The following is a 16603-nucleotide window of genomic DNA, read 5'->3' on the forward strand; positions in this document are numbered from 1 at the left end:
ATTTGATCAAGTCTCCACAAGAAGTCGCTCAATACTTCCTCAAGTGCGCTACTGCGTGGCTGTGAGCCCGAACTCGATGTCGTATTCACAAGTGCTAGTGCAAATATGACCGCTATAGCACATGCCCCAAGCAGTTAGGCCAGGAACGCCTTCCGCCGATCAACGGTTGTGGAGCCGCCGTCGTTGCCTCTGCCCATCAAGTACTCAACCATGGCTCGCAACGACATCTCATCCACTTCTATATAAGCTGACAACAATCCGCACCTCAACGACGGTGAGGCGCAAAGAGACGATCGTTCCATCAATTTGCGTTATCACGCACCGAGATTGTGGCGCCTGCCCAGCTTTTTCCCCCGCCCACCTGCTTGGCATTTCTGCTTTCCTTCCCAATCAGCACGCGCTCGCGAGCGTTTCCATGGGGCGCCCAGACCTTTCCGTCGTGAGGCTATTCGATGCTCCTTCCTGAATTATACTGTATCAAGCCGTTGCAGATTGTACATCGTCAAGATGCCCGGAACCATGTCATATTGCCATCTCGCCAAGATGAGCTTCCTGTCGCCAGGTTGTTGGCGCTGCATATCGCGCGGAATATCGCCTCGGCGGACGGTGCCTGGGCGATGGACGACTGCGAGCTGCCTGATTGGGGATGAGCGGCGATGTTGTGCGAACAATATCCGGACGACTATATAGAGCGGCGTGTGTATCGTTTGTTTTCGTACCACAGCTTCTCTCTGCATTGTCTTTCCCTGTTCCTGTTGGGCTTGTTTTGGTCACCATGAGACTTACTGGACTCATCGCTGCTGCGGGCTTGATCGCTCCTGCTTTCGCTGGAGGAGACAAGGGCAAGAAGCTCGTCACACCGCGAGAGCTCATCAATCAGGTCAAGCTCAAGGACCTACTTGCTGGCTCCCAGAAGCTGCAGGATTTTGCGGACGCGAATGGTGGAAACCGAGCCTTTGGAGGTGGAGGCCACAATGCCACCGTCAACTGGCTGTACTCGGAGCTCAAAAAGACTGGTTACTACAACGTAGTCAAGCAGCCCTTTGTGGAGCTATTCACTGCCGCCACAATCGACTTTTCAGCTGGTGGAACTGAGTATGATGCATTCTACATGGTACGTAGAGTGATCCTCGTCTTCAGCGCGCTAAACTGACGGCTAAATCCCACAGACATACGGGCCTTCCGGAAACGTGACTGCGCCTCTAGTGCAAGTGGCGAACATCGGTTGCGATGCTGCAGACTATCCTGCGGAGGTTTCTGGAAACATTGCCCTGGTTTCGCGTGGAACTTGCCCGTTCGCTCAGAAAGCTACCTTGGCAAAAGCCGCTGGTGCCATTGGCACAGTGATCTATAACAACGTTCCAGGTGCGCTTGCTGGTACCCTCGGTGGTACTGGTGATTACGCTGCTACAGTCGGAATTGCGCAGGAAACCGGCCAGACTTTGCTGGATGCGCTCGCGACTGGTGAGGTCTCAGCTACCCTGATCGTGGATGCCATCGCGGAAAATCGCACCACGTACAACGTCATTGCCGAGACTAAGACCGGTGACAAGAATAACGTGCTCGTCCTTGGAGGTCACACCGACTCCGTTTTCGCCGGCCCCGGCATCAACGACGATGGCTCAGGCACAGTCGGCGTTCTCACCGTCGCCAAAGCCCTCACCAAATACAAAATCAAGAATGCTGTTCGTTTTGCCTTCTGGGCCGCCGAGGAATTCGGCCTGCTTGGTTCCTACCACTACATGAAGACCCTCAACGGCACCATTAGTGGCTCTGCCGCCGAAGTTGCAAAGATCCGAGCCTACCTCAACTTCGACATGATCGCATCGCCAAACTACGTCCTCGGTATCTACGACGGAGACGGCAGCGCCTTCAACCTGACCGGTCCCACCGGGTCCGACACCATCGAGAAGGACTTTGAAGACTTCTTCAAGAACCGAGGTGTCCCATCCGTCCCATCCATCTTCAGCGGTCGCTCCGACTACGCAGCATTCTTGCAAAACGGCGTCCCGTCCGGTGGTCTCTTCACCGGTGCCGAGGAGCTCAAGACCGAAGACGAAGCTGCTCTTTTCGGTGGCGAGGCCGGTGTCGCGCTCGACGCGAACTACCATCAAGCCGGTGACACCATTGACAACTTGTCCACCGAGGCATACCTCATCAACGCACAGTCGATTGCAAACTCTGTTGCCAAGTATGCTGTCAAATTTGAGGGCATCCCGAAGGCAAATGTCACGCTTAGGAAGAGGGATGCTGAGGTCTCGAGGTACATGGCGAGGTTCGCAGATACGCTTGCGGAGGCTCACAAGGGCCATGTGCATGCTGCGCCTTGTGGACAGGGGGCACTGCTTCAGTAGAGAGTGGGTGGGGTTATGAGTGATGAGTGACTACGAAAGAATGTTGTATAGTAGAGTAATGACTAATGTCAAAAAGCAAATTGTCTTGCTTCAATAGACTTGTTCTTGTCATCTTTGATCTCCGGTGCTCTACGCCGCCAAAATTTCCCCTTCCAAATGGCATTCTAGACGCGAACGAGATTGCATCAAGCAGTTGGCAAGCTAGGCGCTCGCAAAGCCTGCGATAGTTGCCCGGTCTGTCACCTCAGATTTGGCGAGACTGCTACATGGTATCCCCTACGTAAGAATCGACGCCACTGCTTACGCCGAAATTCTACAACCGAACCTCCTACTTAAAGCTCTTCTCCACACTCCTCGTTCCAATCAAAATACTCGGCACCACCCCCTCATCCGTAAAATTCGGGGTATCCGCTATACTCGCCTCCTTCGATGCCTCGGCTGCCTTGAACAAGCCCTCCAACGTCTCAAAGTAGCCTACCGTCTGGAAAGCGTACTCGGGCGGTTGTCCGGTCACGGGGTTGGGGTTGAGGAACTCGTTGAAGTGGTAGCCGAGGTAGCCGTAGGGGAGCCATTCTTTGGCGACGTTCGCGATGTGCGTGTTTAAGTAGTAGTCGCGGTTAAAGGTGATGGGCTTGCCGCTTTGGGGGTGGAGGGCGGGAAAGGATACGATCATTGTGGCGGGGCCTGGGGATGCCATGCTGTATCGAGATTGGTGGAGTTCTTGTTGCGGAAAGTGGTGATGCGCTCACGAGCGAGTGTCTTTCCTTATATACGTCTCAAATTACGTTCAGTTTGACTAGACTTCTATGTGACGTTGTCACCACTCGCACGAGATTGATAACCTGAGCTGTGGTGGCCTAGCCTGTTGGAGTATAACTTTGGGGCGGCTTACTCACGCAAGCCCATCTCGGGAAACCTTTGGCCGCGTTCGTTATAACGTAGTGATGATACCTTTGTGTACTTGGCCCTATGCACCTCTGCTGCTTACTCGAATACTGTGCCTCACTCGCGACCTAGTGGAGTCTAAACTTAATCGGTAGTAAGCTTGTCTTATTCCTTGTGTTTGAGGGCAGAATTGTCCACCTCAGCCCCCAATCGCATAGCCAAGGCCTTCTGTGAGCGCAGCGTCCTACATGGAACCAACTCAAGCGTATGGGCATCTTTGTGTAAAGGAAGCAAGGGGATGGAGAGTGTGTGTGGGCTGCGCTTAGCGGCGGCTAGGTCTCGCCGGATTACGCAGCACTACTAGTGAGCCTGTTCCCCAACCATGAAGAGACACACCGATGATTGGGGTATTGAACACCAGCAACAAGGCTTTAACTAATCGCCCTATATGCTCGTTACCCTTGATCGGCAAAAAGCTTTCAAAGCCTTCCAATATGTGCTCTCGGCTTTCCACGTGCTCCGAAATGTCTTCAAAAACGAAAGTAGTCGTAACAAGGAACCTTCTCGACAAAGCTCAGAATCTACTAGATACAGACACAGACATGGAGATAGTGCAATGGAAATCCGAGAAGGTGCAGTGGGGTACTCGATCAACTTCTGCAGCTGATGCGCTGACCATTCGTGACAGCCTTGCAGTAGACCTGTTCCTGGAACATGTCAAAGGAGCATCCGGCATTTTGCTCATGATCTCTGTTAGAGTCGATGGAGCGCTACGAGGCTTCAGGCGATGAGAACCAGGTATTGCGTATTGCTTGAGCAACGCAACATCCGACTTGGATATACGCCAACCCGATTGACGGATGCTGTTACCGACATCAGCGTCATGCTAGTTCTAAAAGCACAAAGAAGTGCGGGAGAAAGCATGGCCAGAGTGGCGGCTGGACAGTGGTCTCAGACGCCCTGGTATCCACCGCTCGTGATCGGATCTGATAATCGTGGTTCGACGGTGGGCTTTCTGGGTTTTGGCCGGATTGCCCAGGCTACTTTGAAGCGCCTCATCGGTTTCGGGATCAAGGACGCGCGGTACTTGACGTCGAAGCCAGAACAGCCAGTCAAGGAAGATCACGTCGGCCTCGTCCGGGAAGCAGCCCTCCGATCCAATCTGCTGAGAACACAAACGAGCTTGCTAGTTCCAGCGACATCGTCATTGTCGGCTGCGCCCTCACAGCATCTACAAAAGACGTTGTGAATACCTCCCTTTTCGCCAAGATGAAGTAAAGGCTATTGCACGTGGGCCAGTGGTTGACACCAGTGCATTGGTCGATGTACTCAGGGGCGGGCAAATCTTTTATTCGCAACTGGACGTAATCGAGGGTGAACCTGACATCGCGAAAGACTATCCCATTTTTGCGTGAGCAACGATGCATTCTCTCGCCCTAAGTCGGCAGCGCAACATTCAAGACGAGAAAGCACATGGCGGAAGAATGCGTCAGGAATCTGTTGGCGAGCTTGCACGGAGATGCGATGGTCAACGAGTCAATACTCTGAGGGAATATTCAGACGTATTACGTTATTACCGCAAGCTACTCCCATGAAACCTCCAACGTCCACCACATCGTGTGGGTCAGTCACATCCAAGGATCAATTTGCCGGGACAAGGCCACATGTTTTTAAAGTCGCTCAAAGCAGTCAGGACTAGTGACGCCATAAGACTGTGCGCATAAGTGATCAAAACCGGCGGGCTTGCGTAGTCAGCCTAGAAGCTCGGGATCTCAGGCCAAGTTCCTGGAACTGTCACAGTTTCTGGACGCGAGGCGGCAATTTTGAAACATGCAGGCAAATTTGCGGGTCAGGCACCACTCCCTCTAGCCTTGCCTTCGCCTGACGATATAACGTAATAGACATTCTTGCGTAGGACATTGCGAGCCTGTCTTGCGATTTCGTGGTCGGCGTTCAGAAGCAATGCGTAATGATGAATTTTCTGGTAGTTGTGTTCGTTCCGAGTCAGTGCGAACAATGACGTGAACGTCGGAGAGCCTCACTCCTTCGAAACCGTGCAGCTTCTTCAGGCTCGTCTCGTCCTGACCGGCATATCTTGTGCAATGAGTAAAAGGTATACGCAAAAAATTGGGGTTGGTTGTCAAAATGAAGGTTGACAGGTGCGGCCCCCAGACGTTTCATTCCGGAACCGAAATCGGACTAGCCTTCATACACGCGCCAGCTAGCGCCCTCCCTTGTGCTGGAAACAGAGCGACGCGTCACTACACACGTCGCTTCGCACACGTGGGCTGGGACGAAGTTTTACCATGGTATGCAATACCGGCCTCGAAGTGGCTAGAGGGCCGTCACGACACGCCAAGATCCCCGAGAACCGTCTGGGCCTGCCGTTCCTCCGTCTAATCGGACAGCTTCCGTCCACTACTACAGTAGTCAAGCCGCCCAAGCTCCACCGTACAGAGTGTCTGTTGTTCCAGCCAAGACTGTACCTGGCCTTGTTTCTCCAGTCACGGCGGAAAGTCTCTTGGCATCTCATGGCGTCCGGAGAAGCCCTCCCCCTGCGGTGCGGCCAGTGGCCTCATAGAACGGAGGCGTGCTATGTACCTCGTCTTCTGTGGCTTGATGCTCCCTCCTACGGAATTCTCTCCTTGACGGACTTCACTTAATCGTTCAGACTTTGCAAATCTTTCCATTCTCTACTTACTTTCTGAGGGCAGGTTACCCAAAATCCTTTTTGTCTAATCCAAGATGTCCTCGATGTCCATGTCGGGGTGCCCAATGTCTGGCCGAGCGGGTGGCGTATGTCCAAGATCTGCTCCTGCAAGCAAGAGAAGTAGCAGAAGTAGCAGGACTGGCCCTCGCGGATGCACTCTTTCGGGGTTTGCACAACCAGGTGACGTGCACGCTGCTTTTGGGGTAAGTATTCCATCTCAAGTCTGTCCTGACCCATACTCATGGTCGCCAGATTCCACAAGATTCAAACGTGGAGGAATTCCTTCGTCAAAGGTAGGTCTGCGAATCAATAATTCTCAGCCGGTCTAACCAAGCCAAGGGAACGGAAAGCCATCAACGAGCTGCTCTACTCCAATGTTCCTTCAATGGACGAGATCAAATCCATCCAAAACGCAAAGGGTGTGAAGAGCCTTGACAAACTCAACGTTGATGAGCGTGATCTGTTAGCTGTTGCTTTAGGAGCACCTGCTCGCCAGGTCATCCTACGAGCTGAAGAAGTTGGCCAAAGCACTGGCTGGCGGGATGGCTACCTTAGTGATGAGTATGGTTTCCAGCCTCCTGACACAAGTGAAGCACCGGGTGCGCTGCGGAACTCACCAGGAAGGGTGTGGATGGACCTTTGCGAACGCATGCCGGGCTGCATTGCTCGCGGCCGCGTGCGAGAGTCAGTGGCTGCACTGCCAATCGTTGAGGGCAGTGCCAACATCATTCCCGACAAGGCCCTTTGGGCAGCACTCGTTGCGCTAGGGATGCTCTGCTCGATATATCGGTACGAGGAGAGGCATGATGGCAACGAAGGGATCAATGTTTCCACGAAGCCTCTCAGACTAGACGGAGTGCCGATGAGCGATGATCTCGGTGACGAAGTCAAAGGAATCCCACGCAGCATCGGACTACCTTACGTTCAGATTTGCATACGTATGGGCCGATCGATCCCTCATCTCACGTTCTTTGATCAATCATCTTACAACGTGGATTACATTGATCCATTGTCGGACTATCCTTACGTTGGTCGATTTGACAACACTGTAGGCACCCTTTCAGATTTGCAAAACCCAGCTAATGTTATTCAGAGACTGCGATGGGCTATGTTCGGAGATGGTGCCGAGCGGGCCTTCCTGAAGGGTTGCGCTGACACTTCCGCAAGCTTTCAGCATGGACCTGACGCTATTGCGGCCTGCCAGGAGCATGTAATGAACAGGAACAATGAAGGCCTTCTGCGGGAGCTCATACGTCTCAAAGAGATCCTCGAGCGTATGCCCCAAGCATTCCATACAATCTCGTTAGCCGGATCAGGAGAGAACTACGTCTCGCCTGCAGAATGGGTGCGATGGGCCAAGTTCTCTGCGCCTTTGTCAAAGAGATGCCCTGCTACTTCTGGTTTACAGTTCCCTCCGTAAGTCTTCGGCCTCCATCTAACTAACTTCCCATCTAACGAATGATAGGTATCTCGTTATGGATGCATTCCTCGGGCGGAAGAAGTACGATTCGTTCCTAGGTGCCGAAGGAGTCCACCTGCGGGCCTGGCTTCCTTCAAACCTCCGCGCATTCATCGCCGCGATAGAGTATCATTACAGCATCCCAGATTACGTGAAAGCGTCCGGAGACCCTAGACTCATGGGCGTCTTTGACGGTGTCGTCGAAGCCTATACCGGCGAGCGAGGCTTCATGGGTGTTCATCGCTACAAAGTCTTTGGTGTGAGTACAGAGCGTCTCGGCAGTAAAACTTCGGCCTACTAACTAGAATGTAGCTTCTCGAATGTGCTGGCAAGACTGGTCGCACTGAGACCAATGGCGCCTCAGGGGCTACGAACGACATGCGACCATGGGAACAGACGCATCATGAGTTCTCAGCGTCTATGAAAGAGCGCCTGGAGCCGTTCCGGGGACAACGCGATCTTGAACCGCATGAAATCCGTGGCACGTTCGAAGAATGTCGTTACCGCGGACGCATCCTGAGCCGAAACTTCGTTGATTCGGACCCAACCCGAACTATTGCTATGGTTACTCTCGATATCCAAGAGGCTGGTATCACATTTCAGCCGGGTGATAGGTTGGCAGTCATGCCAATGAACTCATGGACGGAGTGCGCAAAAGTCGCTGCGGCTCTTGGTCTCGATTCCACGCTCGAAGATACCGTCACACTCGATCGCGTCTGGTCGCGATATGCTGACCACATAGCCAGCATAACCCGGTCGGGAAGGCCTCGACTTACGGTCATCGATTTGCTGCGCAAGGGCCATTTGGCGCCGATTACGCAGGAACTCGCGACTAAGCTACACACAATGCTGAGGGCGTCCTCAAATACCGTCCTACAGGTTCTCGCAACCAATGAATGGCCAGTGCGTGCCTCTCTAGGAGACCTGCTCCAGGCTGCAGTTCAAGATACACCAGCTCGCATCTGGGATCAAGCGTTCGATCTGTCTGGCAATCTTTCATGGTTAGCCGACTTGATACCCGTTGAAGTGCCAAGGACATACAGTATCTCCACACACGCTGACGAGCTCCTACCAAGTAAGCTGCACTATTACCTACAAAGGCTTCTCTAACGGATGTAGGCACTGTCGACCTGACTATCTCACGATCGAACTACGAACTGTGCTCAACCTTCGCCGGCAATGCTAAGATTATGCGACACGGAGTCAGCAGTGGCTTTCTCAACCCGCCCGTGGGAGACGAGCTAGATGTCCTCGACGACGAGGAGCTATTGTTGGGCGTCTCTCGGCCTTTCGCGTTCCAGCTTCCATTCGACGATACTTCGCCAGTCGCACTCTTCGCTGGTGGTAGCGGCATTGCACCGTTCCGGAGTTTCTGGCAAGCACGCTGCGGCCGAACCTGGGGTAAGACTGCACTCTATCTTGGAGTGCAGTCGCGAGAGAAGTTCTGCTATGAGTCGGAACTTCGCCAATACGTCAATGAAGGTTTGATGGAAGTTCACACTGCCTTCTCTCGTGATTCCAGAGGTCTGCTCTACGACCCTGTTACTCAAGACCTCGTTGAAAAGGAGATACCGCCACGCTATATCGACGGTCTCATCGTAGAGCAAGGACAATCCATTTGTGATCTGGTAAGATTGCCCTAGCTAGTCGATGAAATACGCTAAATTTATTGTTCTTCTAGGTCATGAGTAAGAAGCAGGGAGGCATCGGAGGATATATCTATGTCTGCGGTTCGGTAGGCGTCTTCGACTCCGTCATGTCGGGCATTCGCAAAGCCCTTTACAACCATCGCTCGCCCACGATGGAGACCGTCGAATCCATTCTCACGACTGCCTTCGCCGAACGACGGTTCATGCTTGACGTGTTCATGACTCCCAAACCTTTACCGTGTAATCAGCCAACCATACCGCTCTCGCAGCTTGCACTTCATACTGGGCATAAACCCGACTCTCGAGTTTGGATTAGTGTGCACGGCAAGGTCTATGATGTGACGGACTTCTGTTCTATGCATCCAGGAGGTAGGCCCACCACTCGGATGAACTAATGGGAAAGAATTAAGCTAAATCATACAGGTACGAACATCATCAAATCCAATGGTGGTGTCGACTGCTCCAAATCTTTTGATCTTCTCGCACATACGAACAATCCCGAAGTGTCTTCGCTTCTTACCAAGTACTACATCGGAGAGTTGACTCCCAAACCGGCTTATCACTCCGAAGAAGTTGGCATGCTGTACGATCTGTGGAACAGCTTCCTCCGTGTTGCTACCGAGCAGGTCGTAGCTTCCCACTTCGAAGTCGGCATGATCATGGAATCTTCCATTGTCTGGTTCCAGGGCGAACTTTTCAACATGGGTGGTGTTCGTCGATTCTACCACTATCAGTCCCGGTTGCTCCAAGGTGCCTTTTCGGCTCTGTTCGGACCTAAACTACAAGAGATGTATCTCAAGATCTCGTTCGCCTTCGCAAACGCCGCTTCGTCAGCAACTCCTTCGAAGCTTCCCGACGTCCTCGGCATTATTGCTCGTGCTAAAGGATCTAGCGATGCCGTCAAAGCGTCGAATGAGATCTCCCAGATCGGACAGTTTACCTGCAACAGTGAATCTGCTCGGCATCATGAGAAGGGAATCATTGCCTATGCGCAACGCTCTGTGCAGTACGATATGGAATTCCTGGAAGCTATCCGTGATGAAGCATGTACTGGCATGGATGCTTTTGGTACAATCATGGAGCTTGACGCTGCCTCGGACAGCCAACGCATCGCGGCGCTTTCTGCATTCCTTATGCAGGTGCTAGAACGTATGGCTAAGCGCCTTGAAGGGTTCTACACCAAGCTGGCCCGGCACTCAGTGTTCCAGCCTGAACTCGAGAGAAACCCCGCTCGCGCTCGTTGGAACATTCTCAAGAGGAAGGTTCGCGACGGCTCTTTCTTTGTCTTGTCCCGAAACGTCACTATCAGCGCTGCACCAAATTATGAGCCTGCTGTCGGTGAACGTGTAGATTTTGACCAAGTCGTCTCCCAAATTGAGATGAGCCTTGAGCATGCTGATTTGCGATCGCATCGCAACCTTGACCTGAACGAACAGCATGCAGCGAGGGCCATGAACACAAGCGACGGCGCTCCCGCATATGAGCAGCACAATCAGACCAACGCATTGAAGGCCATGTCAAGTTTCATCAATGACAACAAACGCGCAATCCGTCGGCTGAGCAAACTCCCTCAGGCGATCAACCTGGAGCAATTGATGCAAACTTACGGGTCTATGCCACCGATTCCCAATGGCCTTCCCACGCCACCTTCTAGTCGCTCCGCAAGCCGCTCGCCGTCGATCACAGGCGGGCGCGGAAACCTTGCAAGGCGTAATACAGTTACAGACAATCAATCCATGCCGGGTGCAGCACTCCAGCGCCGTCACACCGCTGCCTCCGAAGACAATGCCACCACTCCCACGCACATATCGCCAGCGGCCACAATGTCGGCCTTAATGAACAAAATGAATTCACGCCCTAAGCTAGGTCAAACTGGACTTGTCTCACCGCCTCACAGTGCTATTGGGTCGGCGCAATTCACGGATCGCGCTCGCTCTCTACAACGCCTGCCCATCCGAGAAGAGCAAAACGCGAGAGGCTTCGCCAATGGAAACTGCGCACATGCGCTCAAGAAGCAACACCGGGAGCCTGAGAGCGTTCAGGCTACAGGCTAGCGCAGTAGCTGGTGGCATGAGCAGAAGGGGGGATACATCGGCGCATTGAAACAAGACAATATCAAAATTATTCATGTAGCATTTAATCAAAGCGCTCACTGTTGACGGTGGGCGCAGCCAACCCGAGTCGCTCATTCAACTTCATTGGCCACATGATACCATGGCTTTTTCCGACGTTTGTGCGTTTCGCAGTATTTCAGTGCGTGTCTTTGTCGTCCTTTGTGATGTTTTGCACTGATGGCGCTGTATCACCCTTTGTCTTATTTGCAAACTGAAGTGCTAGCGCCACAGACTTCCTCCTTTGTGGGACAAGTATAATTGACTGGCAAACTATGATGAAGGATTTCCCTATTCCCTTTTTTTATTTTGCAAATCGAGATCAATCCCAGTCACAGAGCGCTTTACCCATACAACACAGTGACGTCAAAAATCTTCAACGTGAACGAAACTCACCCCTACAGCCTCATGGCTACCCCGGATCCCGTACCCAGGAGTAGCCTCGATGAGCCAGTTTTGGTCCATATCGTTGTGTGGCTACTCTTTGTAGGGGGGTCCACCGTTGCGCTTGCTGTTACGGTTGCTCCCATGGTATTTGCTGTTCCGTTATGGTTATCACTTAATGCCGGCGATAGTGCGACGCCTGGAAGCCGAACCCCAACGGCCGCACCCAGAGGATCTGAAAGTACTCCTGAATGTTCGCGGCCAAGGCCAGGGAAGCAATCATAACCCAGGAATTGGTCCGGGTATATCCAACGGCGCGGAGAACGACCAAACGAAACGATTACGCGACCGAGTCAATGAACTTAGACGGAGTCTAGGAAACACCGAAGCCGAGCTTCAAGACTCGCAAGCATCCGTTACAGCACTGCAAGCCAATCTTGCAAACTCGCAAGCAACCGTCAGAGCGTTGCAAGCAGATGAAGTTGCCAAGAGACTGGAAGAAACGGAGTCCGCGCTCGTCGAGTTGCAAGAAGAATTTGATATACTACAAACGACTATGTTTGAGGCGCAAGCAACGGTCAACGTTCTGAAACAGGAACAGGAACACGACCGTAGCACCTACGCAAAGCTCCGAGAAAATCTGGACAATTACAGGGCCAAAGACGGTTCTTTAGCAGAAGAGTGCAATGATTTGCGGGGGAAAATTTCCCGCCTTCGACCAGAACTCGCCTCGGTGCGCAAAGAGCTCGAAAAAGCTCAAAGTAGCAGCTCTAAATACCGGCTAGCCTTCGAACATCTACAGTCGGAGTTTAAAGCCGTGCAGGATGAGATTGCCAGTCGTCGAGAGGAGGTCGGTAACCTTACAGCGCAGCATAATGTTGCCACTCAAGAAGTCGCAAGGCTTCAACAGCAGCTCGAATCTCAGACTGCCGGTACCGAGGAGCTCAGGCAACGGACTGAGAAGCTAGACGCTACCACGCACGAGGTCTCAAGACTCAAGAAAGAGCTCGCATCTCATATCGAGAAGCTCAGGGTTGCTAATAATGAGATCAAGGACCTTAACGAGGAGATCCAAGGCCTTCACACAACAATGAGTGATCAGCAAGAGAAGCTCACCAATCTGCGTACTGAGAAAGAAAAGCTGCAGAAAAAGCTAGATGAAGCGCGCAAAGAAGCTACTCGCGAGCAAGAGAAGCATCAGAACGAGTCCACAGCTGAAAAGGAGAAGCAAAGATCCGACTTGAAAGAGGAGGTGCAGAAGTTGACAAACAGCCTTGAACTAGCGGAGAAAAGGAGTAAAGCTGCGGCTTCCGCATTGAAGAGCTCTAAGAGCAATAGAGAGAAGCTGGAACAGGATCTTTCTGGGGCTCAGAGCGAGAACAAGATTAACAAAGATAGGGTCACAGATCTCGAAGAGAAGCTTGAGAAATTGACCCAGGACGGTAAACCCAAATCGGATGAAGTCCAGGCATTACAAAAGAAGATTTCGCAGCTCGTATCCCAGCAAAAGCAAAACAGACAGGACATCAGCTCGCTTACTAAGGAGCGTGACACTGCCTCGAAAGAAGTCGAGTCTCTGAGGCAGAAAGTTTCACAGCAGCAGCCCGAGCAGAAATCAACTGCGGAAAATGGTTCCCAGCTTGATTTGTTAACCAAGCAGCTTCAAGAAGCTCAAGGCAAGAACAAAGAATTGGAAAAAGAGAAAGAGGATCTCCTCGTTGATATTGACCTTTTGAATGATATCCACGAAGAGGAAGCGAAGAACACCGAGTTGAAAGCGAAAGAGACCAAACGTCGTTTAGCAGAGGAATTAATAGAGGTAAAGAGCACGCTTTCTGCCAAGTTGGCTAAATCCCAAGAGGCATTGAAAAGGGCAGAAGATAAAGCTAAAGCCAAGAGCGGTAGCTCGAAGGCATCGGCCCTCCAGAGCGAACGGCATCTAGGGGACCGCAAGCCCCCGACGCAGCGAGAAGAATACTCTGAAGATGAATACAGTGACACGGGGAGCCCAGGGAGGTTGCGTCCAGATTATGTGCGCCCAGAAGTTCCCATGGAGAAGGCTGAGAAGTACGCAGGACCCCCTGGCTCCCGGAAGATTCTTGCTCCTCGCTTCCACCGGCCTAAGGTTCCAGGGAACAATCAAGCACCTCGACCAGCAATGCCGGGCGACCTACCGCCATCACAGCCAACTACGAAGCAGCCGGTCTCCAAGAGCGGAGCCCTCGCCTCCAAAAGCGAACCAAAGCCGCCTCTGGATCATCCCAGTCCCTTGTCAGATGTAGGCCCAGCTTCTACCGCGCCATCAGCTAAGTCTTCGGGTGAGAGTGGTAAATCGAAGATACCACCAGTAAGAGCGGCCACGAAAGGTCCAGATGTCCACAAGTCTCCACCAGATGCAAAAGGGAAGAATAAGGCCGTAAACAGTGACTCACAGGCACCAGTGCAGCCCGACACAGAACGGTCCAAGCCAACTAGAACAACCGCACCGTCTTCGCAAAGCCCTGGACCATTCGACAATATTCCTGGTCTTTCGAGCTGGAAGAAGCCTGAAGCGGCCCAAGAGATTCCTGGTCTTCCGACTTTGAAAAAGCCTAAAGACGCCGAAGTTCCCCAGCCACCGACAACGAACAAGCAGCCATCGACGACAGATCAGCCGGGAAAGCAAGAAAAGCCGGAGAATGCAGTAGCAAGCAGCTCGACAAAAACCGATGCACCAGAACAAACGGGAGGAACAACTTCGTCGAGACGTAAACAGCTTCCTGGCATATTTTCTATGAAAAACAACAAGCCTAAATCGGCCGTTTCATCTCAGCCATCGACGGCGAAAAGTGAGCCAGCGAAAACGAACGATCAACCATCGGTTACGAACGATACTCCGTCGACCACGACGAAGCAGCCAAAACAGCAAGGAGCAAGCGATTTGCCAAAAACCGCTGCACCAAAGCAAACAGGAGGACCAAAGTCTATAGATGATAAGGATAACAAAGTAAGTAAGAAACATGATCCTTTGGAGCATACACTAACGTTTCACGTCAAGAAGAAAGTACCGGCGATGAAGGGAGGCGTGGGATCGGATGAAGGCAAGCCACAAGGGACCAATCCGCCGGCGAAGCCTCCTGCTGCAGGCACATCTGGGCCACAGGGCTCCCATAAAGCGGCCAAGCCATTCAATGTTTTTGGCTCGCCGCCCCCGAGTCCGCGACCTTCTAGTCTCGGCGCGAACCAGCAGTCAAAAGCCAGCGCACCTGTTGCACCCACGACAACCAGTCAAAGCCAAGGTGCCTCTCAATCTTTTGCCTTTGGAGGGACTGGTCCCTCCGACTTTCATTTTGGATTCAAAAAAGAAGACGGTGATATTTCCGAAGCGGAAATGACTGGCCGGCGTAAGAGAGTCCCGAAGGTAGGTGGCCAGCAGAACATTGCAAAGACTCCGTCACAACAGGCTCTCCCGAGCACAACCTTTGGAGAGAACGACACGTTCAAACGCAACAACACTGCGCCTAAGGCGGACGAGCCTAACCCCTTAACGGGATCTGCTCCCACAGGTACTGCACCACCTCGATCAGGACCTACCCCATTTCAAATGTCCTCAGGAGGAGCCAATACAGGTACTGCACCGCCTCGATCGGGTCCTACTCCATTTCAGATGTCTCCATTCGGAAGTAAGTTTCCTGGGGCAAGCCCAGCTTCTCCTGCGAACTTCAGCGGGTTCACGCCGAACCTCGGAACCGGAGCCTCAGTACTAAACACTGGCACGATTTCTGCAGGCGGGCAACCTAACGCTGGCTTTCAATTTGGAACCAATCCCTATCAATCTGGAACCAATCCCTTTGCTAGTCTAGCTTCTCCTACAAAATCCGTCGGTGGCGAATTCTCGGACTCTTCAACTGAAGACCCAGCGTCAAAATATGGCGATGAGAGCAGGTTAAAGCGGACTAAAAACGTCACAAAATCAAAATCAATATTCAAGTCGAACGCACCTGTCGACAAGAAGAATTCAGATCCACCCCGCCCAGGAAGCAAGTCGAAGGCACCTGTTGGGGAAAACAGCAAATTAAACCCCGCTGCAAGCAGCTTCTCTGATCCGAACAATTCTGTCCTGCGCCCCGATCCAACGAAACCCCCAGCTTTTAATCCTTTCGCAACGGCCAGCGGAAGCACAAGTTCATTCCAATTCGGCGAGGGTACCCGTGGTCAAACACCCAGCTACTTTCCCGATGAACTGTCGCGTGCTGGCAGCAGAGATCCTGATGACCCGACCCGGGTGCCCGTTCCTAATTGGGGCCCTGGTCTTGACCAATCCGCTGGTCATAGCCTTGGTCCTTACAACTTTAGTGGATACAATAATCCTGCTCATACCCTTAGTCCTTCCAGTCCTACTGCTTCCAACACCGGTGTTTACAGTCCTGATCTCACAGACGATCCTGGATACGGCCCTCCTCCGAACCCGCCTCCGTTCAGCCCTCTTCAAGACCCTGTATCTTACGACCCTGATAACATGGACGTGGATGAGTTCGCTAGCAACCCAGACCAGGGAACCGTTCCCAGGCCAGACGAGGTGCAAGGACCGAGTACCGGCCCCGGAAGAGGATTGGATGCCGGTTTCCTAGAGCACGGCTCGGACGACCTGGAAATGACCGACGGTGATTCCCCGCGGCGGGGGGAAACTGAGGAAGAAGAAGTTGCGCGTCTCATAAAGGAAGATTTCGACCGTGAATCAGACTAAGGTTTCAAATCACTCATATCCTCGCGCGGCGACGAATATCTTGATGAACTCATGGCAAAGATGGGGAAGAAGGCGATGGTTGAGATGGAGATGATCCTACAGAAGAGGGGAGAATAATGACTGGTGAGAGAACACGAAGGAAAGATTGATTATTGAAGGTGTTCAAGTATGATTGTGTGTAAGGTTACTAGTTTAGCTAGGACGGGTTGCTAGTGAGGGAGGGAGCTGGATGGTATCGGTGATTTGAGAATCTGGACTAGGTAGCCTGCGTTCTGGTTTGTTAGATTTTCCCGTGCTACTGGCAATGGCCAGCATTGTTTTTTAT

At 52.4% G+C, this 16603-nt stretch overlaps 4 protein-coding genes across 4 annotated transcripts; 3 read left to right on the top strand and 1 right to left on the bottom strand.

Annotated features, from left to right (window-relative positions):
* Positions 1-775: 775 nt before the first annotated feature.
* On the top strand, positions 776-2354 carry LAP2_2 (Leucyl aminopeptidase yscIV; the record flags this gene model as incomplete). Its single annotated transcript, XM_056216446.1, has 2 exons — positions 776-1114; positions 1170-2354. 2 exons carry the CDS (start codon positions 776-778, stop codon positions 2352-2354), a joined length of 1524 nt encoding a protein of 507 aa, XP_056070693.1.
* Positions 2355-2682: 328 nt separating this feature from the next.
* Positions 2683-3027, bottom strand: N0V89_007686 (uncharacterized protein; the record flags this gene model as incomplete). Its single annotated transcript, XM_056216447.1, has 1 exon — positions 2683-3027. The coding sequence occupies one exon, from the start codon at positions 3025-3027 to the stop codon at positions 2683-2685; it is 345 nt and encodes a 114-aa protein (XP_056070694.1).
* Positions 3028-6334: 3307 nt separating this feature from the next.
* On the top strand, positions 6335-11111 carry N0V89_007687 (uncharacterized protein; the record flags this gene model as incomplete). The annotated part of the gene is made up of 6 exons (XM_056216448.1): positions 6335-7365; positions 7415-7643; positions 7721-8483; positions 8528-9036; positions 9090-9426; positions 9481-11111. 6 exons carry the CDS (start codon positions 6335-6337, stop codon positions 11109-11111), a joined length of 4500 nt encoding a protein of 1499 aa, XP_056070695.1.
* Positions 11112-11730: 619 nt separating this feature from the next.
* N0V89_007688 (uncharacterized protein) lies at positions 11731-16278 on the top strand (the record flags this gene model as incomplete). Its single annotated transcript, XM_056216449.1, has 1 exon — positions 11731-16278. One exon carries the CDS (start codon positions 11731-11733, stop codon positions 16276-16278), a length of 4548 nt encoding a protein of 1515 aa, XP_056070696.1.
* Between the last annotated feature and the right edge of the window lie 325 nt (positions 16279-16603).

The sequence above is a fragment of the Didymosphaeria variabile genome (genome assembly GCF_027946475.1).
Source record: "Didymosphaeria variabile strain IMI 356815 chromosome Unknown scaffold_5, whole genome shotgun sequence".
NCBI classification, from domain to species: Eukaryota; Fungi; Ascomycota; class Dothideomycetes; order Pleosporales; family Didymosphaeriaceae; genus Didymosphaeria; species Didymosphaeria variabile.